General features: G+C 38.6%; 1 protein-coding gene across 1 annotated transcript; it reads right to left on the bottom strand.

Moving 5' to 3' along the window:
- Nucleotides 1-1,209: 1,209 nt before the first annotated feature.
- Nucleotides 1,210-22,594, bottom strand: LOC100012677 (sodium-dependent phosphate transport protein 2B-like). The gene is given in 12 exon segments (XM_007496640.3): nt 1,210-4,036; nt 6,544-6,671; nt 6,798-6,914; nt 7,892-8,059; nt 9,186-9,306; nt 9,968-10,063; nt 10,777-10,972; nt 13,144-13,255; nt 14,457-14,600; nt 18,973-19,101; nt 22,228-22,371; nt 22,483-22,594. Coding segments are annotated over 12 exon segments (2,115 nt in total). The 3' UTR covers nt 1,210-3,388.
- Between the last annotated feature and the right edge of the window lie 221 nt (nt 22,595-22,815).

The following is a 22,815-nucleotide window of genomic DNA, read 5'->3' as shown; positions in this document are numbered from 1 at the left end:
GCCTCACTTCTTCATCTGTAGTATGAAGAATCTTTATAGCACCTACTTTTCAGGAGCATTGTAAAGATGAGATGGAATAACTAACCTAAAATGCCTTTTAACCTTAAATTACCATATAAATGTCAATGTAAAGATGACCTTTTGGGAATTTTCTATTAAAGATCTACTTCATTCATTGTAAGAAAGAAAGAAAGAAAGAAAGAAAGAAAGAAAGAAAGAAAGAAAGAAAGAAAGAAAGAAAGAAAGAAAGAAAGAAAGAAAGAAAGAAAGAAAGAAAGAAAGAAAGAAAGAAAGAAAGAAAGAAAGAAAGAAAGAAAGAAAGAAAGAAAGAAAGAAAGAGAAAAGTATCATCTTCAAAACAAGACTAATGCAGTTGAGATTACAAGGGGCCAAAGGCTTTATAATAGCAAGTGATTTTGACAAAGGCTTCATTTTTCAAATACATAAGAAACTGAATCAAACTTATTAAAATACAAGTCATTCTCCAACTTGTAAATTGTTAAAAAAAAATATGAACAGGCAGTTCTCAAATTAAAAAAAAAAAAGCTACCCAAAGTCAAATAACTCCAAATCACTTTTGCCTCAATAGAGGCCAATTAAAATAATTCTGAGATACCAACCCACATTTATCAGATTAGTTAATATGACAGAAAAAGAAAGTGATAAATGAGGGAAGGAATGTTTGGAAATTGGGACACTAACACATTGTAGGTGGAGTTGTGAACTGATCCAATCATTCTAGAGAACAATTTGGAACTCTGCCCAAAGGACTCTAAAACTGTGCATATCCTTTGATCCAGAAATACTACTAGATCTGTATCCTAAAGAGATCAAAGAAAGAAGAGAGATCTATTTGAACAAAAATATTTATAACAGCTCTTTTTTGTGGTGGCAAACTAGGAGGATGTCCATCAGTTGGGAAATGGCTGAACAAGTTGTGGTATGTGATTGTAATGGAATACTACTATGCTATAAGAATGAAGAAAAAGATGATTTCAGAAAAATCTGGGAAGACATAAAATGGACATGAAGTGAGCAGAACCATTAGAATATCATACACAATAACATTAATATTGTACAATGAGCAACAATGAATGACTTAACTATTTATTATCAATCAGCAATACAGTGATCTAAGAAAACACCAAAGGACTCATGATGAAAAATGCTCTCCACCACCAGAGAAGGAACTGGAGTCTGAATGCAGAATGAAACATTCTGTTTTCCACTTTATTTTATTCATGATTTTTCTTGTTTAAGTTATGGGTCTTCTTATACATGACAAATATAGAAATGTGTATTGCATAGTACACATGTAACTGACATCAAATTGACTACCATCTCAAGGAGAGAATATGGGAGGGAGGGAGAGAACATGGATTTCAAAATGTTGGAACACAAGTGCTAAACATTGTTTCTACCTTTAAAAACAAAATATAACGGGAGGGGGGAGTATCTTGTGCCCCCTGTAACCACAAATTCTGGTTGCTTGAAAACTTCATTACTGAAATCCCAAATGAACACAGAGGAAATAAGATAGAAATAAATAAGAAGGAAATAAGGAAAAATATACTTACAAGAAAGACACTTTTCCCACTTTTTATTCACATAGTTTAGAATTTAAGTTCAAATCAAGAGAAACCTGAGAAAATGGTGAACTCTGGTAAGAGTAGTCATGTCTGCCAACCCAGACCTCTTTGGCTTTTACAAGTTACAGCCAGTCCTGTAGGTTATTTTGAACCTGACTCTCAAAGTTCCCATTCTTCCTAAAGCCATCTCCTCCTAGAACTTAAAGCCTCTCTGCTTCCTTCATATGGAAGAGCATTTCTAACTCCAATGGATTATTCAAAGTGTCCCATCTCACTAAACTCCTGGGAAAAGAGAAACTTGGATATATAGAATGAGCCAGAGGTGATATTTATATTGCATTTGCAAAGCTTATGAAGTTCTTTCTAGTTATGGTCTTAATATAAGCCTGGGGTTAGGGGGTAAGAACCAGGTGTGCTATTTCCTGGCTCCAAGTTCAGCATGCTTCCTGACACTCCACAGCTGAGCAGCCATGGAGGAATGGTGCTCCCAAAAGGGGAGATTTCTTCTGCCAAGGGAGGAGGAGGAAGCCTCTAATCTCAGCACAAACAGAGCTGGCACCAGAGAACCTTTGAGTCTCTTTGATTAACCTCAGCCAAATGAGAGGGCATAATTTCTTTCCTGACAGCTTAATGTATGCTCCCCGTGCTGTACAAGATGCCACCCACACTAGATTTGCCAAGTGTGACTTATTCTCAAACTATTATCTACTGATGGCAAAGCTGAAACTTTAATAACTTCCTCCACTCTATAGTATAGACTGCAGAAAAACTGCCTGGCTCATGCAAGCCAATTAGGAGATTTTCCAGAGGACTAAGCTTTCATTACATCCCAGGCCTTGGCTGTCTCTTGCCCATCTATCAGACCTCACCTCCTTTTTGAAATCATTCATGCAATGATTGTCAAGATACTGACTAATAAGATGGCATCTCCACGCTTTCTGGCTTGGACTGATGGTAGCTCTCTTTTAATTGGGAAATTATCCGTTGGAAAGAAAGGTACAGGAAATAACGCCTTCTATAACAATTATGGATTCACACGTCCAGATTTAGGTACTTGGAATAAGAAAAAATTATATACTTTTTACTCTCAACTAGCTTAAGAAAAGGTAGGTAGATGGCCAAGGGATAGAGTGCTGGCCTGCAGCCAGGAAGACTCATCTTTCTGGGTTCAAATCTGGCTTCAGACACTAGCTTTGTGACTTTCACCAAGTCACAACTCAGTTTGTCAGTTCCTCATTTATCAAATGAGCTAGAAAATGAAATGGTGACTAGTATCTTTGCCAAGGAAATCTTATGTCATGAAGACACAACTGATCAACAAGAAGTTTAAGAAAGATTCTTGCAGGGCAATGGGCCCCAACTCTAGCCCTAATATTATTAATCAGATTCGAGGCAGGATATCTGATGCGACACTTATTTTTGCTAACTGGGGAAGGGGGTAAAAAGAAGGGCTCAAGAGAACAAGAAGCAAAAATCATACAGGTTATTTACAATGAAAAACAGTACAATTCAGTGACTATACATAGAGAAAATATCTTTATATACATGGGAAAAGCCAGAGTAAAGATCTATTTGACCCCAAATGAAGTAACAGAATTTCAGGAATGGGTTGGTTGCTGTTTTTGAACATATATTCCAGTTTCCTAAATGTCTGTTGGAGCTAGAATATTGTTGGTATAGCCTCATTAGAAGGGATGAGATGGGAGTATGGGAAATAGTGTTTTAGAGGGAAGAGATGGATGTGGGATGTGGATTGTCAAAAGGCAAGTGAAGATCATTCTCTCTTAGAAGGAGGTCCATTAAAGGCAAAGAGAGGGCATCTGAGCTGCTGAAATGGAAGGGTTTCCTCTTGCCCCTTGGTTTTCTGGGTCCTTTTCCTGTGCCTTGGTGCCTGGCTGGGACTTGTAAGTTTTAAGTTCAATTAGTTCAAGCTCAAAGACCTTGATGAGGATTTCCTTGGCCTCTTCCTGATCTTCATCAAGTTTGATGCACTTATTACAGTGGCCACTCAGGGGGCATCTACACAGCAGGCAGCATATCCAGCAGCAATAACATTGCTGGCAACAGTTATCAATAAGGGAAGACATCAGCCCATCCCAGGGCTGCAAGGATTGCATCCACAGGGGCAAGAATTCCCAGTTTTGCAGCTTCTTAGGGAGAACTTGAGGGCAATGGCCTTGTAGAACCCTGATGATCAAGACCACAAGCAATAGAAATAATATGGGTGCCCCTACACCCACCAACACAGACCACCCTGCCAGGGAGAGGCCAAACACTGCCAGTGGAACCAAGACAAAGCAGAAGATCAGGTAGACAATGGCAAACCAACGGTAGGTGGCTGTGATATCCCCGAGGCCTCTGGCAAGATGGATAGGCAGGCGTGTAAATGGGATTGGGTACCACAGAAGGACTCCTGAGATGTTGAAGAAGAAATGGCACAGGGCAATCTGAAATTAAAAGGATTAGACAAGATGAAAAACAACTAGTACACTCTTGGAGTCAGTTGCAGGAGGGAGAGAAAATTAGAAAGGAAGAGTATTGAGAAGGGAAGGGAAAGATCAAGGATTTTACAGGAACCTACTAGAACAAATATTTTCATCTGGGTTCATAAATTTAAGAGCCTAACTTGCCAGATCTATCATTAGAATTTTTTATAATGAGAGGGAGAGATTTAGTGAGAAGAGGGAAGCTATTGATAGTTATATCCAAAGAATGAAAGAAAAAATAGGAAGAGAGTTTTTAATTATTTATTTAATGCATAGGAAATAACAGATGTTCTAAAGAAAAGACAAAAATAAATAAATAAATAAACAACTCTAGAACTAGTATGTAAAATTTATATTTCATATTAAAAGAAACTAAGATGTATCTATGTTTACATACCTGGGTAGTTGCCAAGCTCAGAAAAATAAAAATGAATTCATTTAAAAAATAATGAATGAATGAATTGAAGAGCCAGGAGGGACACCAGCAGATATCTAGTCCACTCCCTTTAGTTTTGCAAGAATTCAAAGCATCAGGAGATGTCTAGGAGGTGGACATATGTTGTTATGAATAACCTAGTGGGCCCTGGACCTGGAGTCAGGAAGACTTAGATTAGAACCTGCCTTGGTCTCAGTTTGTATATCTGTGAAGGCAACAACAGAGCCCCTAATTCACTAGATTATTATGGACATCAAATGAGACCCATTAGGGAAAATGTTTTGGAGCCCTTAAAGAGCATTAATGCACATTATAGACAAGGACAGGTTGGTGTTGCTTTTAACCTTTTCCAGTGTGACTTGCTACACTAGGCTTCATCTATGCAAGGCATTATGCTAGATTCTGGGGCTAGAAAAAGGGAAAAGGTCCCTGCCCCAAAAGGAGCTAACATTCTGATCCTCTGAATTCTGGTTATGTCACTTAAGATTTACTCTGACTTTGCTATTCAGCAAACACTTTTACTGGACAAAAGGATGAGTAAAGGATCTCAAAGACCCCATACAATTCTAAATCCTATAAAAATTAGTCTATTTGCAAATGGAGATGCAGGAATGAGCTAAATGCAGTGGATAGTTTGATTCCTAGCTTACAAACAAAACAAAGTTGATATTTAAAGTCATTTTTGCCAAGCTCCAAAACAGTGATTTCAGAAACAATTTAATTAATTAAAAATATTGTTCCAAATGAAATTAAGTGCCAGTGAGCTAAAGGGCAATGAAATTAATTTAAAAAATTATATTCCAGAACCAATAAGACTTGTATTATAATTATTTCTAAAATCAGTTTTAGAATTCACTGCTTTACAAAATTAATTTCAATGTTTTATCATACTTTAATCAAACTCTACTACACCTCAGCCTGCCTCCCATATTCCTTTGTCACCTGTCTCCTACCCTGAACTGCCCATAGACCAGAAGGTAAAATTGGCCTCCTTTGCTAGGGAGAGAAGGAAAAGAAGAGGAAAAAACAGAATACTGAAGGGATAATCATACTGGAGAATATTAAGGGCAACACCATCCTGCATTTGTCTAGACTGCTGTTAGATTCTCCTTTTTCCTTCTTGCCTTCCATTTGATCACTCTTCTTGAGCCCTTCTGTAGTATCTCTTGTATTCTTTCCTTACTTTCCATTCTTATTGACACCATTAGGTCTTCATTTTGTCACCAGGACTTGTAGTATAGTGGGAAATGATACTGCTTTTCCTCTGATTAGTATTATTTGTGTGACTTTGGGCAAGTCACTTAATCTCAATGACCTCATCTATAAAAATGAGGATGGATTGGACTGGATGGTTTCTGCAGTCCCTTCTAGCTTTAGATCTATGATCCTATGTCTATTCCAAAAGCCTCCTCTTGCCTGGTCTCTTGGCTCTAATACTCTTCAAGTGTGCTTTTTGATTTGACACTCACTGGGACCTCTGTTCACATCTCAGAATGTTTTCCTCCTGCTCTTTGCCCAAGTAAATCCTAAGTATCCTTCAAGGAAGAGGCTTCTCTTCCTCCCTACCCCTCACTACCCTCCCATGAAACCAACACTCCTCTCTCTTCACTCTCTCTTATAAATACAAAACATTGATCTGTACCTGTCATCTACCAAGGAACAGAGCTGGGACTCCAAGTCAGATCTTCTGACATCAAAGTCAGAAGCTCTTCTTACAATTTCACCTTTTTGTGACTGATAGGGAGTTTAAACTGTCCCTCATCGGAATTTGTTTATTATAGATACGAACTGGAGATATTTGGTCACTCTTAAGGAAGTTCAACTTCTGAGAACAAGAGGTAGGGACAGTTTTCTAGTCTATAGGTCACCATTCTGATGCAGGTGTGACCTCAGGAGTACTAAATTTCCCCTTGTGATATGAAGCATCTGATAAGAAAAAAACCAAGGTGTGATTTGAAGGAGGATTTAGTAGTAGGTTAAGAACAGAGAGGTTAATTGAAAGAGGTAATGAGTTACAACTGTGCATCCTGACCTGGAGTGAATCTTGTAAAGTATTTCCAGGGCTAGCTAATGCAGCCAAGATGGCGGTGGTGGTGGTGGTGCCGATGTTGGAGCCCAAGGTTAAAGGGTAAGCTCTCTCAAGGCTGATCACACCGAGGCCTGAGGAAAAAAAAAAAAGATATTGGATTCCTTCCTGGGTGGGAATGATTGTGCATGGCAGGACCAAATGTAAAAATGGAGATATGGACATGTAAAAAGGGAAGCAGGGAGAAAGGGAAGACTTACCAACCAGAGGAGTGATTGCAGAGGTGAACACAGAGCTACTCTGCACAATAAAGGTCATCCCAGCTCCAACAAGGATGGCAAGGTAGCCTGCCAGCCAGGTAAATGGGAAGGGGAAATCTGAGAAACAGGAAGAAAGAGGCAACTTTTTTAGAACTGTCTTGGCCAACAAACATTTTCTCTCTGATACAACTGGGCAATCCAAAAACAGTTCTTTTATTAAAAACATCCCAAATCCTGGAGCGAAAATGCAATCACAAGTAGTCCCACAAGGAGGTTCCTTGGTGGAAGGGGTCTTAAGAGTTCCCTAATAACATCTCAGAAACTACTTTTATTCTCTTCTTTGCTGAAATGACATGTTTGTAAAAATCATTGAGTGCAGCAATTAGCACATAGCACATTCTAAAAATACATTATTTCATTTCTTCAAGATGACCAGAGTTGTGTCCCAGATTAATTCATACTACTTCAGATCTGTATCTCAGTTTCTTATAACAGTTCAAGTGAGAGTGGGGAGGAGATTAAGAGTAAATTCCATCCTCCCAAGTTCCATCAGTATTCTAGTTCACAACAACCCAGTTGAGGAAGGAATGAATTCAATCAACTGCTGGAGACTGGGGTCTATTAATTCTCTACTTGGCATAGGGATTTAAATTTTTATGAAGGTCTTACTATGTGCCATGCACATGGCTTATTTATGCACATTACAAATATCTCATATGATCATTACAATGACTTTGGGAGCTAGCTGCTACCCTTATTTTATAGTTGAGGAACCTGAGGTAGACAGAAGTAAAATCTCCTGGTATGGTTCCTTTTCACTCAGGGCACAACACCAGGAGCATTCTTTTGGGCTCTAGAATATTCCCAAGGCAATAATGCAAATTCAAAATAAAACAGACAACATGGATTCCAAGGATTGTTGATCTGAAAGGAAGAACAAATGGGGAGACCAGCATCATCTGGAATGCTTGACTTCAGGCGGATGGGTCAGATGTGACCCTCAGTGAGCACAATGGGAGGAAAGCTAGCAGGTGTCTTTTTTCCTAAGGGCTCTAGAGGTCCACAGAAAGGCCCAGGGAGAGAGAAATGACTACCTGTGTTGATGGTCTTCTTAATCACTGCAGCAACTTGTCCTTTGAGCAGAGAGTTCAGGACCTTGACAATTAAAATCAAACAAGTGCACAGGACCAGCAAGGAGAGGGCGAGAAGGATGAGTCCAATGCCTAGATCTGAGAGGTTGGTGTTCACAAATGCATGTTTGCCTGTAGGAAACAGAGGAACCACTTCTCATTTTTCTTTTCCTCCTCCTTTACCACCTAACTTAGGTACATAGTATTATATAAAGCATCAAGATTTGTATAAAATGATTTTAATACATCAAATGTTTATATGTTTAAAGAAATTCCCAAGGTGTTTAAGTTAAATCCAACTAATATTTAAACCTGGGACTTTGCTTTAGAAAACAGATCTCCAACCTTTTGGTAAGGAGCCACTTTTGATTCCTCAAAAGTCTTTAAACAGGAGTGTGTGTGTGTGTGTGTGTGTGTGTGTGTGTGTGTGTGTGTGTGTCTGTATCTGTGTCTGCGTCTGTCTGTCTCTGTGTGTCTGGCTGTGTCCATGTTAGGAATGGAGAGATGTTCACTGACAATTAAATCCCTGCACATGGATTATAACAAAGCAGAAATAGCACTGAAGTCCTAGGTTGGAATCCTGCTCATTGCTTTTTCTGTGACAGTGAGCAGGGTCCTTCTATCTGGATAATGAGTTTCCTGCTTTGTAGACAGAGACATTTGGACCAAATGACACCAAGGGATCCTTCCTGCTCCAACATTCTTGATATTTGCATAATAGATGGCATTTTCCCCTTCCCAGGAAGTGGAACCACCTTGTTGTTGTTGTCTCAGACAACCACCCTGAAAGATAGATGCTATTATCCCCATTTTACATAAGGAAACTGAAGCAGGTAGGCTGTTAAATGACTTGTTCATGGTCACTCAGTCTCTGAGGCTGGATTTAGACCAGGACTTCCTCATTCTGGGTCTAGAAGATTATCTAAGACATTATTAGAATTCGTATTTGGGTCTCAATTCCTAAATTATTTCCTGGTAGTAAACTATAGACATGTAGGAAGTTAGAGGTAAGTGATAACTCTCTGAAGCCACTATAGAATATTTTTCTAAACAACTCTAAGTAGTACAGAACCATAGTAACTCTCTGAAACTGAATGTGGACCAAATCTTTCTGACTCTGGATCCAGAGCTCTAGCCACTACATCATGAGGAGGATATTGTTAGAATTGATGGAATCATATTTGAGAAAAGAGCAAACGATTCCTTATTGACCGCCATCACTCAGCAGAGTTGAATTTCTAGCAGACTTCCTACTCACATTTTTCAATGTTCTCTTCATATGTTGTGTTCATGAGTGTCCAAGTCATGTTCCCTTCAGTCCAGCAGAGAGTAGGAGAGGTACAATTTTCTGGTGAGGGAACGGTAATGTTGCCTAAAGTCTAGATGACAGCACACAGGAAAAGACTGTTACTGATGGTGATATGATTGGGGATGCAGACTCTCTAAAAGATCACCCAATTGCAAATAATGATATGGAAATAGGTCTTGATCAACGACATATGTAAAACCCAGTGGAATTGCACATTGGCTATGGGAGGGGGTGAGGAGGGGAGCAAATGAACTTTAATAAAGGGGGAAAAAGAGAAAAAGACCATTATTAAGAATGAAAGTATGTGAAGATGTAATTCACAGCCCTGAAGACATGACCACCACTGATCACTGAATCCCCACCTTCCCTTCTCTACCTCATCCACCCAAAATCCCCAGAGAAGACCTCCAGCCTTCTTGCATGGACTGGAGCACTTGCTGAAAGAATAGAAAGCTACCTACAGAATTATCTGGCTCATTTCTGAAGACCAGCTGAGCTACACTCAAAAGCAGACCTATGCAGTTAATTGCTTTATCCCTATCTTGGAGAAGTCTAAATTCTGCCCCCATTGTCTGAGCTATATAACTAGGGTATGTTGACTAAAGCTTTGGCCTCAGGCACTGAATTTATAATATAGGAAACCCACAATACTTGAAGTCCTTCATCATCACGGGAGAAAGAGATTTCTTGCTCTCCAATCAATGCCCTTGGAATCATTTTCTGATACTTACAATGTTTTTAAAAGTTTTACACCAAGTCTTAATCAGGCTCTTGTTTCTTGCAGCCTCATTTCCTGTAGCAATTTCACTTATGACTTTTTTATTCAGCTGAGGAAAGCAACAGACATGAGGAAAAGAGTTAGCCTATTCCTCTGCTATGATTTGTGAGTAAGAAGTTAATTAGTGACTGTCCTAAGGGCTCCCAGTGTACAGAAGAGAAAATCAGGTTGTGTAGAAAGTGGAAACACAGACTGGTTTTGTTTCCAAAAGACTACACTGAATATATTTAGGCATCTTTGCCTCCTCTTTTTGACTAGGATGAAGCCAGATAAACCCTTTTCCCCTGTTCTGGGAGGCCCAGTATACTGCCAGTTCCTTATGGCCAATGAGTGTCGCTTTTTTTGTCTTTGGATTCCTCAATTCTTGGGCCATAGTGAGGGTTTCACTGCTATTGTTTGAGTTGTGAGCATCCTGTGGGAAAGGGCTTTCCCTTTACCTTGATCCGAAGGACAATACCATCATGTCCACATCATCAAAAAAAAAAAAGTCATCAGGCACAGAATAGTAGAATGGTTGAGTCTCTCTCTGGCCATAGTGGTGGTAAGAAATAAAAATCTACCAATGCAGTGCTTGAACCAACCCAATTAACCAGTTAGCTCCTCCAAACTTGGCAATGAAAAGAGGGCATCCCGACAACTATGCTAACTCTACCAGGTTGGGAGAGGACATTTTTAGCTGCCTTTCCAAATGAACCAAGTTCAACACAGGAGCTATTTCACCTTCTTAATGACTCAGTCTCAGAGTGAACTTTTGATGCCCACCTGGATGATGAGTTTTGTGAAGGGATCCGTGATGACTTTCAGAAGTTCAGGGGCATCATCTCCACTCTTGAGATTAAAGGATTTCACTATAACATTGGTGAGATGGTAAAGGTAGCCCGTGATCACCTCTAGAGGCAGCAGTACCAGCACTGACAACCAGTTAAAAAAATCATGTACAGTAGCTCCTGCAAGAGCCCTAAAGGAAGGAGAAAACCCAAAGTATTTAATGTTAGTTACAGTTTTTCCTTATCACTCTCATGCTTACTGTGCTCAGAATGAAAAAACATAGTGGGAATGCCATGAGTAAGTCTAGCTTGAAAATCAGGAAGACCTGGGTTCAAGTCTCAGTTCTAGTAATAGTACCATGAAAAAGTCACTTAGTACCTTCAGTGACCTAAGACACCACTAGACTTGCCAAGCAGCATCAACTCTGATGCTGGATTCCCCACTTGCAGTTTCACCAGCACCATGGAAACCACAGATGCAGGTGTCTCTCAGAATTGGATAGAGCACAAGGGCTAAAAGATATCACATATTAACAGAATGCTACCTGAGTGGCCATGGTGCCAAGGTGGATAGAGTATTGAATCTGGAATCAGAAAGATCTGAGTTAAAATCCATCCTCAGAAGCTTACAAATTGTGTGAGCCTGGGCAAGTTGCATAACCTGTCTGACTCAGTTCCCTCATCTAGGAAAGAGAGACAATAAAAGTCCCTACTGCCTAGGGTTGTTGTGAGGATTAAAGGAGGTACTACTGAAAAAATGCTTTGCAAATTGTAAGTCTCTACATAAAAACTATTCTCATATAACATTACACATAATATTATATAGCTATTACAGAGAGAGAGCTAGGTGACACCATGGATAAAATGCTGAGCCTGGAGTCAGGAAGACCTCACTTCAAATCTACCTTAGACAATTAGTAGCTGTGAGACCATGAACACATAACCCATGCCTGCCTCAGTTTCCTCAGCTATAAAAACAGTGTCTGTCTCACAGGGTTGTTGTGAGGATCAAAGGAGATAACATTTGTAAAATGATTAATAGTGCAGAACCTGGTTACTAACAGGTGCTTTCATCAATACTCATTCTATTATATTATACCTTAAGACAGTGGAACTACATAGACAAGGTAGCTATTCTAAAGGAGCATGTTATGGAAATGCTCAATTCCAGTTAAAAGTCTCACCCTTGAGAACAACTTGGGTCTAATGGGATAGACAAAACAGCTGTTATGTTCATTTAAATACTTACTGGAGAAGGTGGTGGAGAAGGTACCCCCCCCCCATCTCTACCAAATGACCCTCCAAACAACGTTGATATAATCCCTCAAAATTAATTCTAGAGTGACAGAACTCACAATAGGGTGGAGTGAAACAATTTTTCAGGCAAATACAACTTAGAAGGTCATCAGGAAGGATTTTTTGCACCCCAAAGGGAGCAGAGCATGGAGCAGTTTGCCAAGACAATCTCTCAGCTCAATAAATCAGCACTGGCCTTGGAATGGGTGAATCAGTAGCAATGGCTTCCAGAGCTCTTAGCCTCAGATATTTAGGGGGTCAAACAACTGGTCAGAAGGAGATTATGGGGGTTCCTTGTCTGGTTTCGGGTGTAGACTCTGTTGCATTGCTTATACTCAGATCTAGGTCAAAGCCCCAGATTATAGTTCCAGGTCACAGACCCAGGGGAAGGATGAATACTAGCACACACCAGCTCTTGGAGTCCCTTTTGCTCACAGTTCCAGGGCAGAAAAAGGTGCTTGGAGTTACTCACAGAGTACAAGCTGGGAGAATATTAGTTACACCTCTCCTTAGAGTATACCACCTTGGAAGAACTGAAATCTTACAGATTCACAGAGTAAGGTCTGAATATGCATTTTTTCCCATAGGACCATAGATAGTTTTGAATTTTTCTGAAAACTGTCTGTTCAGATCCTCTAACCATTTATCAATTTGGTAATCGTTCTTATTTCTATATAGTTGAATCAGTTCCCTGCATTTTTTAAAAATAAGTCAGAATTTCTTTCTCAGTGGATTAAAGCAAACAGAAGTCAAGTGATCTGTCCAATATCACAAAACTAGTAAGTGTCTGAGGCTGGGTTTGAATTCAGGTTTTTCTAACTCCAATAAGGGGGAAAATACATTGTTCCAAAAATGAATTCATTATCAACTTGTCATTAAGACAGATTGGGGCATTTAAACTACTCAGCATATATGCTTACCCCATAATCTGTACTATAACAAGGCCCACTGGAAGTGTCAGGGAAATATTTTTGGAGGTGAGTAAAGATTCTCAACTTAACCAAAGACAGTTACGGCAGAGTTGGAGAAAAAATGTCTAGTAAACAAGTAAGTCAAAACATCCCACCTTCGAAATTCATCCCTATCTCCAGCCTGCATGAGGGCCACCATTGTATTTGTGACTGAAGTCCCAATATTGGCTCCCATAACAATGGGAATTGCTGCCTTTACTGTCAACACTGTCAAAGGAAAAAGATCAATGAAGAAAAATTGTGGAAATTCAAAGAAAGCCAAAAAAAGGAAAATCAAACAAATTAAATCAGCTTTAAAAAGTGGGAAGTATATCTAGGCTAATCATGACCAAGAAGAGCAATCTTTTCTACATTTTCAACCAGTCACCCATCTAGCATTTGCCTGAAGATTTCCTATATGGTGAAGAATTCATTACTACTGAGATCAAGTGCTCAGAAATATAATTAGGGCATAAAATGGGCAAGACATTGAGTGAATGGGGCAGCTAGATGGTTCAGTGGAGAGAGCCACGTCTAGAGCCAGGAGACCCTAGGTTCGAATCTGACCTCAGACACTTCCTATCTGTTACCCTAGCAAGTCACTTACTCCCTATTGCCTAACTCTTACAATTCTTCTGCCTTTAAACGGATAGTATTAATAACAAAATACAAAAGATAAGAGTTTAAAAAAAAATCCAGAGCCTACAGGCAGCAATGTTGGTGGGGTGTGAACACTGTTCTTGTAGCATACCAGGCATGTTGGCATCTGGGAAGTATGGTTGATGTATTAGATACTTGGTTAAATTAGTTAATGATCAATGTATAGACAATTCAAAGGGCAGGAGAATTCCTGAGCCTAAGCCACAAAGGCTTGGATATCACCTGGTCAAACCACATTCCTTTGAAAAGCGCATGTCAGGTTAATCTCCTCCCTCTGATCTTGTCATTGTCTATTCAACCAATGTTAAGACCTATGCTATGTTATGTATTCATTGAACACCTCCCAATACACATCCCTCAATAAATGCTGGGGTTATGCTCCCCATAACTTTTAACTTGTCTTTGAGTCTTCATTTATCACCCATTTTCCTCAGGCTCCTTTCTCCTTCTCAAGTTATCACCCACAGGAAAATATTTATATAACAATCAAAATCTCGGATTGTTATAGTTCTAATGATGACTGTGGCAATAGTTTTGTCCCAAGATTTGGAGGATGGAAAAGGAGGAAGATAAAAATTAAAGGGCAGGGCATACATAGTGTGCATCATTATATGATGCTAAAATTTGGAATGCAATTCTTTTTGAATGGATCTAGACTTGCCTGAGTAATTCAGTGAAAGAAAGAGTAAGAGAGAATGAGAGAGACAGAGACAGAGACAGAGAGACAGAGAGAAAAAGAGAAAGAAAGAAAGAGATAAGGTTAACTTACATGAAGAGGACACCATGCTGACAATGACGGATGAGGATGTGCTGGAACTTTGCACCATGATAGTCACCAACACACCAATCATCAAGCCAGCCAGAGGGTTGGTCAACACTGAATCATCACGGAAAATCTCTCCAGCCATTTTTCCTGCAAAGGTAATAAAAATTTAAAAATAACAGAGATGGTAGTTCATTTGGACTGTTGGATCACAAATCAAAGCTAGGGGCCACTGTGTGGAATGAGGAGTGAAGAAAAGTCTGATAACTGCAGAGGGAGCAGTGTGGCTGAATTTGTTTAGCACAGTGGTTGGCATGCAGTAAATGATATGTAAATGTTTTTTCCCTCCCCCATTTGTTTTATTTAATGCAAACCCATTTGTAGGGTGCTTTATAAGACTTTAAATCCTTTTCATGTGTCATTCCAATAGAATTGTAAACTTCCTTCCTGAGGTTATGGATGGATCTTCCATTTCTTTTGTATGCCTCAATCTTTGCCCCAGAGCTTAGTAATAGTAATGGTGACCCATTATTAGTCTACAGAATGGAAGCATGAAGGCCAGGCTTTGCACAAAAGAAATGGAGTGGAAAATGAAGTCAATCATCCAAATGGCTGAAGTAAAAAATAAATTGGGGGGGGGGGGCAGATAGGTGGCTGAGTGGATTAAGGGTCAGGCCCAGAGATGGGAGGTCCTGTGTTCAAATCTGGCCTCAGACCTTTCTAGCTGTGTGACCCTGAGCAAGTCACTTCACCCTCATTGCCTAACCCTTACCATTCTTCTGCCTTAGAATCAATGTACAATATTGATTCTTAGACAAACAGAAGGTAAGGGTCCTAAAAAAATACAATTTTTTTAAATGACCATATATCCACTGTTCCAATTAAAGTCAACAATATAGAAAACATTATGGGCTAGGATAGAGATTAAACACACACACAAAACATTCACCCAACTCACCCACCTACCCAAGGGTCTCTGCCTTCAAACACACATTGCTTTGAGATACAACTGGAAGATTTTGTGAAAAATATATAGAGAATAATGGGATGAGGAAGGTCCAAAAGGAAGCAACATTTGGACCAAAAAACACTAATTCTCCTTTTCACTTTAGTGTAAGTCTGACCTATTTCACTTTTCCCACCAACACCCAGTCTTGCTGCCAGTATAGCACAAAATGCATTTTACATAGATTCTAGTCTCTGAAACTAGAGATTATGCTTCAGAGGTCACCCTCACTCCAAAACATTAATCTGTTGGCCTCAATTCCCTATCATCAAGTCTTTTCACAAAGATTTTTGAAACCTAATCCCTAAACTATTTTACTTACAGAGACTAGAGTCAAAGTGAGATTGTTGGGGGGGGGGGGAGGAAAAGGGACAGGAAATTGTTAGGGAGGAGAGAAGGGGGCAAAAGTATGAATCAAGAAGCATCAATGTTAATATACATCTAAAATGAGGTAATTATTAAGAACTATTTTGCCCAACTATATGGCAATAAATATAACAATATAGGTGAAATGGATGAATATCTACAAAAATATGAATTGCCAAGATTAACAAAAGAGGAAATAGAATACTTAAATAATCCCATCTCAGAAAAAGAAATTGAACAAGTCATAAAAGAACTCCCTAAAAAAAAATCCCCAGAAACAGATGGATTCACAAAGTGAATTCTATAAACATTTAAAGAACAACTAATCTCAATATTGTACAAACTATTTGACAAAATAAGCAAAGAGGGAGTTCTACCAAATTCCTTTTATGACACAAATATGGTACTGATTCCAAAGCCAGGCAGACCAAAAACTGAGAAAGAAAACTACAGATCAATCTCCCTAATGAACATAGATGTAAAATCTTAAATAGAATACCAGCAAAAAGACTCCAGCAAATTATCATGAGGGTTAATTCACTATGATCAGGTAGGAATTATACCAGGAATCCAAGGATGGTTCAATATTAGTAAAACCATCCACATAACTGACCATATCAAAAACCAAACCAACAGAAATCACATGATTATCTCATTAGATTCAGAAAAAGTCTTTGACAAAATACAATACCCATTCCTATTGAAAACACTTGAAAGTATAGGAATAGAAGGGCCTTTTCTAAGAATAATAAACAGTATATACTTAAAACCATCAGCAAGCATCATCTGCAATGAGTATAAATTAGAAGCCTTCCCAATGAGATCAGGAGTGAAGCAAGGGTGCCCATTATCACTTCTATTATTTAACATTGTACTAGAAATGCTAGCAGTAGCAATTAGAAAAGAAAAAGAAATTAAAAGGATTAAAGTAGGCAGTAAGGAGACTAAACTATCACTCCTTACAGATGATATGATGGTCTACTTAAAGAATCATAGAGAATCAACTAAAAAGCTAGTGGAAATAATCAACTTTAGCAAAGTTGCAGGATACAAAATAAACCCACAGAAATCATCAGCATTTCTATATATTTCCAATGCAAGTCAGCAGCAGGAAATAGAAAGAGAAACTCCAATTTAATATCACTCTAGACAATATAAAATATTTAGGAATCTATCTGCCAAGACAAACACAGGAATTATATGAACAAACTACAAAATACTTTTCACACTTATTAAATTAAATTAAAACTAATCTAAATAATTGGAAAAATATTAATTGTTCCTGGATAGGATGAGCTAATAAAATAAAAATGACAATCCTACCTAAATTAATCTACTTTTTCAGGACCATACCTATCAAAATTACCAAAACTTTTTTTATAGAATTAGAAAGAATTATTACAAAGTTTATCTGGAAGAACAAAAGATCAAGAATATCAAAGGAACTAATGAAAAAAATGTGAAGGATGGTAGCCTAGCAGTACCAGATCTTAAACTGTACTATAAAGCAGTGGTCATCAAAACAATATGGTACTTGGCTAAGAGAAAAAAAAAGGAGGATCAATGGAGGATCAATAGACTAGGGGTAAATGTCCTCAGCAAGATCATGTATGATAAACCTAAAGATCCCAGCTTTTGGGACAAAACCCCACTATTTAACAAAATCTGCTGGGAAATTTTGAAAACAGTATGGGAGAGAGAAGCTTTAGATCAACCCTATACCAAGATAAATTCAGAATGGGTAAATGACTTAAATATCAAGAAGGAAATGTAAGTCAGTTAGGTGAACATAGAATAGCATATCTGTCAGAGCTATGGGAAAGGAAAGAATTTAAGACCGAGCAAGAGACAGAAAATATTACAAAATATAAAATTAATAATTTTGGTTACATTAAATCAAAGAATTCCACAGTTGAGAAATGGGCAAGGGAAATGAATAGGTAATTTTCAGATAAAGAAATCAAAACTATCAGAAACACATGAAAAAGTATTCTAAATCTCTTATAATCAGAGATATGCCAATCAAAACAACTCTGAGGTACCACCTCACACCTAGAAGTTTAGTTATCATGACAGCAAAGGAAATTAATAAATGTTGAGGGGGATGTGGCAAAATTGGGACATTAATGCATTGCTGGTGGAGTTGTGAATTGATCCAACCATTCTGAAGGGCAATTTAGAACTATGCCCAAAGAGCTTTAAAAAACTGCATACCGGGGGCAGCTGGGTAGCTCAATGGATTGAGAGTCAGGCCTAGAGATGGGAGGTCCTGGGTTCAAATCTGACCTCAGACACTTCCCAGCTATGTGACCCTGGGCAAGTCACTTGACCCCCATTGCCTAAAAAAAAAAAAAACTGCATACCCTTTGATCCAGCCATACTATTGCTGGGTTTATACCCCAAAAGAGATAAGGAAAAAACTTATACAAAAATATTTATGACTGTGCTCTTTGTGGTGGCAAAAAATTGGAAAATGAGGGGATGCCCTTCAATTGGGGAATGGCTGAACAAATTGTGGTATATGTTGGTGATGGAATACTATTATGCTCAAAGGAATAATAAAGTGGGGGGATTCCATGAGAATTGGAACAACCTCCAGGAATTGATGCAGAGTGAAAGGAGCAGAACCAGAAGAACATTGTACACAGAGACTGATACACTGTGGTACAATCAAATGTAATGGACTTCTCTATTAGTGACAAAGCAATGATCCAGGACAATTCTGAGGGACTTATGAGAAAGAACACTATCCACATTCAGAGGAAGAACTGTGGGAGTAAGAAACACAGAAGAAAAACAACTGCTTTATCACATTCATAGGGACATGATTGGGGATGGAGACTCTAAACAATCACTCTATTGCAAATATTAATAAGATGGAAATAGGTCTTGATGGAAAAAATATTCCAAATTAATTAAATTAGTTAATTAATGTAAAAATAAGATATAGATAGATAGATAGATAGATAGATACCTCTGGAATGGATATAATGGTGAGACCCAGCAGATTATAATGTAAAATAAGGAGACTGTTTTTGGTTGAGAGATTGCTTGTTGATTGACTATAGAGTGATCCAAAATCAATTTGAAAGCAAAAAAAAAAAAGCCTCCCACAAATCTTTGACCCTTCCTGAAAATTGGTTTTCATACCTCCAACTAGCTGGAAGCCGCTGCTGAGGATGTCCAAGGAGCAGACAAATAAGTAGAGAAGTCCCAGGAGGAGAATCACTTTAAAGACCCTTTGGAAGCCAGCAGTTATTTTTTCTGCAGTGTCTCTCTCTGCAAAAGCCAAGGGGAAGGGAAGAAGCATTTATTAAACACCTATTATGTGCATTATTTTGTGCTAAACATTTTACAAATATTGTCTTCTTGATAATTTGCATGTATGTGTAGTGTATCTGTGTGTGTACACACCTAGAGGATCTGACATTTTGTGCAAGAATATCCCATCTTTCTTTTTCTAGTCAAGAGAAGGCAGGCCAGAGTTACCAGCTTTTGTGATTCATTAGGATATACATTTTTAAGAAGCATGTCATTTACTTGAAGTGGTCCCCAAAATATGTCCTCACACAGGTTTTAAATCATACACTCCTTTAAAAACACCCATACATACATTTACAGAGAAGCTTTTTGGCACCAAAGACAATGTGGTCGGGAGGTGAAAGAAGAGGGACCATGAGCAAGCAAGGCTGCCTTCTTAGCTGAACCACCAGCTTGCTAAATGATGCAGATAACAGTTGCAGTCAGTTCTAGAAAGAGAGCTCCTGAGACAATGACCATCCAGAGTACTTAGTGCTCTTCAGAAGGGCATTATGGATTCCTTCTGAGTATTGGGCTTCACAATAAAATAACAGTTTTGCTTTTGTAAAGAATATTTTGGTCCCCAAATATGTCTAATGACATTGGCCAACCTGATCCTTTGACCTTCATGTGGCAGGTGAAAGATGAAATCATAGAGGAAACAAAGATTCAAGTCCCCAAGCATATTGACTTGTTCAGCAATGCATGCTAATTGCAGAACAATTCAGGACCAGACCTCTTCAGCTTTGGTACCAGACTCCTGATATATTATGCATTAAATTTAAATAAATTAAAAACAATCAAATAAATACAATTAAGCAGGATACAAAATTAGATAATCTAATTGGCAGAAAGATTAGAAACTTTCCAAGTTAGAAGAGGGAGAGAAAATAAATACAATTCCCTGAAATCAGAAAAATGTTGTCCCAATTCTCTTAAATGTCTGCATTCAATCAAAGGAATGTGAAAATAATAAGATATATGGGTTAGTTGAAGTATATAATAGTGGCAAAACCAAAAAATCTTCAGATCTGACTGGGTTTTTCTGGTCAACATAATCCTTGGTTAAAAGGGTCTGTAAGCAGCAGGTGGTGGTGGTGGCCCACCAATAAAATCTTTCCCACACAATACCCACAATTGAATAAAAGTTTTTTCACAAGATAAAAACTGGAATAGAACCAGATCCAGAACTGAGTCACAAGTTAGAGTCAGTGTGGTTCACACAATTCCCTCAAACCTTTGTGAGGTAGCTACTGTTATTATCCCCATTTTATACCTGGGAAACTGAGGCTACAAGAGCTTAAGTGACCTATTGCCTAACATTAAAAAAACAAGGTGATGTAGCAGAGAGAAGGCTGGTGTTGAAGTCACTAAGAACTTGGTTCAAATCTTGCTCTCACATATACTATGGAAAATAGCTATGACTGGAAAAATTATTTTTTCTCAGTACCCCAGCCAACTCTTTACAACTGTAAGTTATAGCTGAATTGCCAATTTGTATCAGCAGAAAAAACTTCTATACCAAGAGATTGGTATACCTATAAATAAGATTTGAACCAAAAATAGAGATTACCTTGTTCCTACTAAGTCTACCATTTTTACAAGGACTGCTACAATACCAAGTCTTCTCCTTCCTATACTATTTAATTATACCATAGAACAGCATGAATAATACTATCTATTAAAAACAAAATTACACCGGATTTGGAGAAAAGAGGTAGGAAAAACCCATTGGCTCCCATTTGCCATTGTCCAGGGAAGAATGAAAAAGTAGGAAGTAGAAAACTATGATGAGTTAAGTCAGAACCCTAGACTGAGACAAAAATTGAACTCAAAGACCCCAACACCAATACATATTGAGATAGTATAATAATGAGAAAGAAATATTCACAAGGTCTTAGCTAAGCATGTCCTCAATCCCTTCACTGGTGACAGGAAGACAGACCTAAACACATTGGGAACATCAAAAAAATGATTCCAAGTAACGTTTATGCAGCACTTTAATATTTATACAATGCTTTCTTCCCTCTAACTTGGGAAGAAGTACTATACTAGCATTTCTAAATGTGAAATACCTTTATTTTATTTTATTTTTTAAACCCTTACCTTCCATCTTGGAATCAATACTGTGTATTGGTTCCAAGGCAGAAGAGTGGTAAGAGCTAGGCAATGGGGGTCAAGTCACTTGCCCAGGGTCACACAGCTGGGAAGTGTCTGAGGCCAGATTTGAACCCAGGACCTTCTGTTCTGGTTCTGGTTCTCCTCCTCACTCTCTTCCTCTTTTCCTCTCTCCCTCTCTCTCTTCTTCTTTTCCTCTCTCCCTCTCTCTCTTCCCCTCTCCCTCTCTCTCTTCCCCTCTCTCTCTCTCTCTTCCCCTCTCTCTCTCTCTTCCCTTCTCTCGCTCTTCCCTCTCTCTTGCTCTTCCCTCTCTCTCTCTTTTCCCTCTCTCTCTCTCTTCCCTCTCTCTCTTTGCTCTCTCTCTCTCTTCCCTCTCTCTCTTCCCTCTATCTTCCCTCTCTCTCTCTTCCTTCTATCTTTCCTCTCTCTCTCTCTTCCCTCTCTCTCTTCCCTCTCTCTCTCCCCTCTCTCTCTCTCCCCTCTCTCTCTCCCCCCCTCTGTCTCTGTCTCTGTGTCTCTGTCTCTGTGTCTCTGTGTCTCTGTCTCTGTCTCTCTCGCTCTCTCTCTCTCTCTCTCTCTCTCTCTCTCTCTCACACACACACACACACACACACACACACACACACACACACACATATTATACTTAAGAAGGTTCCCAGAAATAAAGTACAGTACAGAAGCATCAGCTCATATACCCCCCAATAAATTGGGTGTACCAAGGGAGCTACCATAGGGCAGTAAGTGGTGCAGTAGATAGGATGACTCATCTTCCTGACTTCATGTAAGTCCTCAGAAACTAGTTTTGTAACCCTGGGCAAGTCACTTAAATACCTATTGCCCTAGATCCTCAACTGTAAAATGGGAACACATTAGAGAAAGAAATATTAAAACACTCCAGAAAGAAAACCTGATGTATGAAAAGTCCAGGAGGTCAAGTAGACTCAGACAGGACTAAATTACTGAACAACAACAGTGAGCTAGAATTACCTAACCACTTGATTCCTGAGTTTTTAATGTTAGGGATATCCAAGGGGCTTTGTTCTTCCTCCAGCTCTTCAAGCTTTTCAATCAGTGCAGTTGTAGAGTAGAGTGGCAGAAGCTCTATCTTACTTTCATGGGAAATGGCATTACCTGACAAAGAAAGCAAAAAATAAATAAACAAGTGAAGGCCTATTTCTTCAGGGGAAGAATAGAGATAGCAGGATCATGCTACTTCAAGAAAAATAGGAAAATAGTACTTACTGATGAGGGGTCCTTTATCTTTTCCAGACATAGTAGACTGTTGGGTGGTAGCCTTTTCAATGTTCTTATTAGGAGCAGAATAGGAGTTTCCCAATTAAGGCCAAGGCACCATGGTCTGTGAATAATGAAATTTAAAACTTAAAATGTGCAATAGCCAACATGGAACCCAGGAAGATCAGGCACATAACAATAGCACCAACAAAACAAAAACAAATCAATAGTTCTAAAAAAATTAAAATCTAACTTTAAAAAAATGTATTTCTTCTAAATAAAAAATAATAATAAATTTTCCAATAGCATATCCAGTCCATTATCAATTCATGTCCCTTCTTT

Source organism: Monodelphis domestica, chromosome 6, assembly GCF_027887165.1.
Source record: "Monodelphis domestica isolate mMonDom1 chromosome 6, mMonDom1.pri, whole genome shotgun sequence".
NCBI lineage: Eukaryota > Metazoa > Chordata > Mammalia > Didelphimorphia > Didelphidae > Monodelphis > Monodelphis domestica.
Note: the sequence above shows the minus strand (reverse complement) of the source record. Positions and strands in the feature narration are given on the sequence as shown.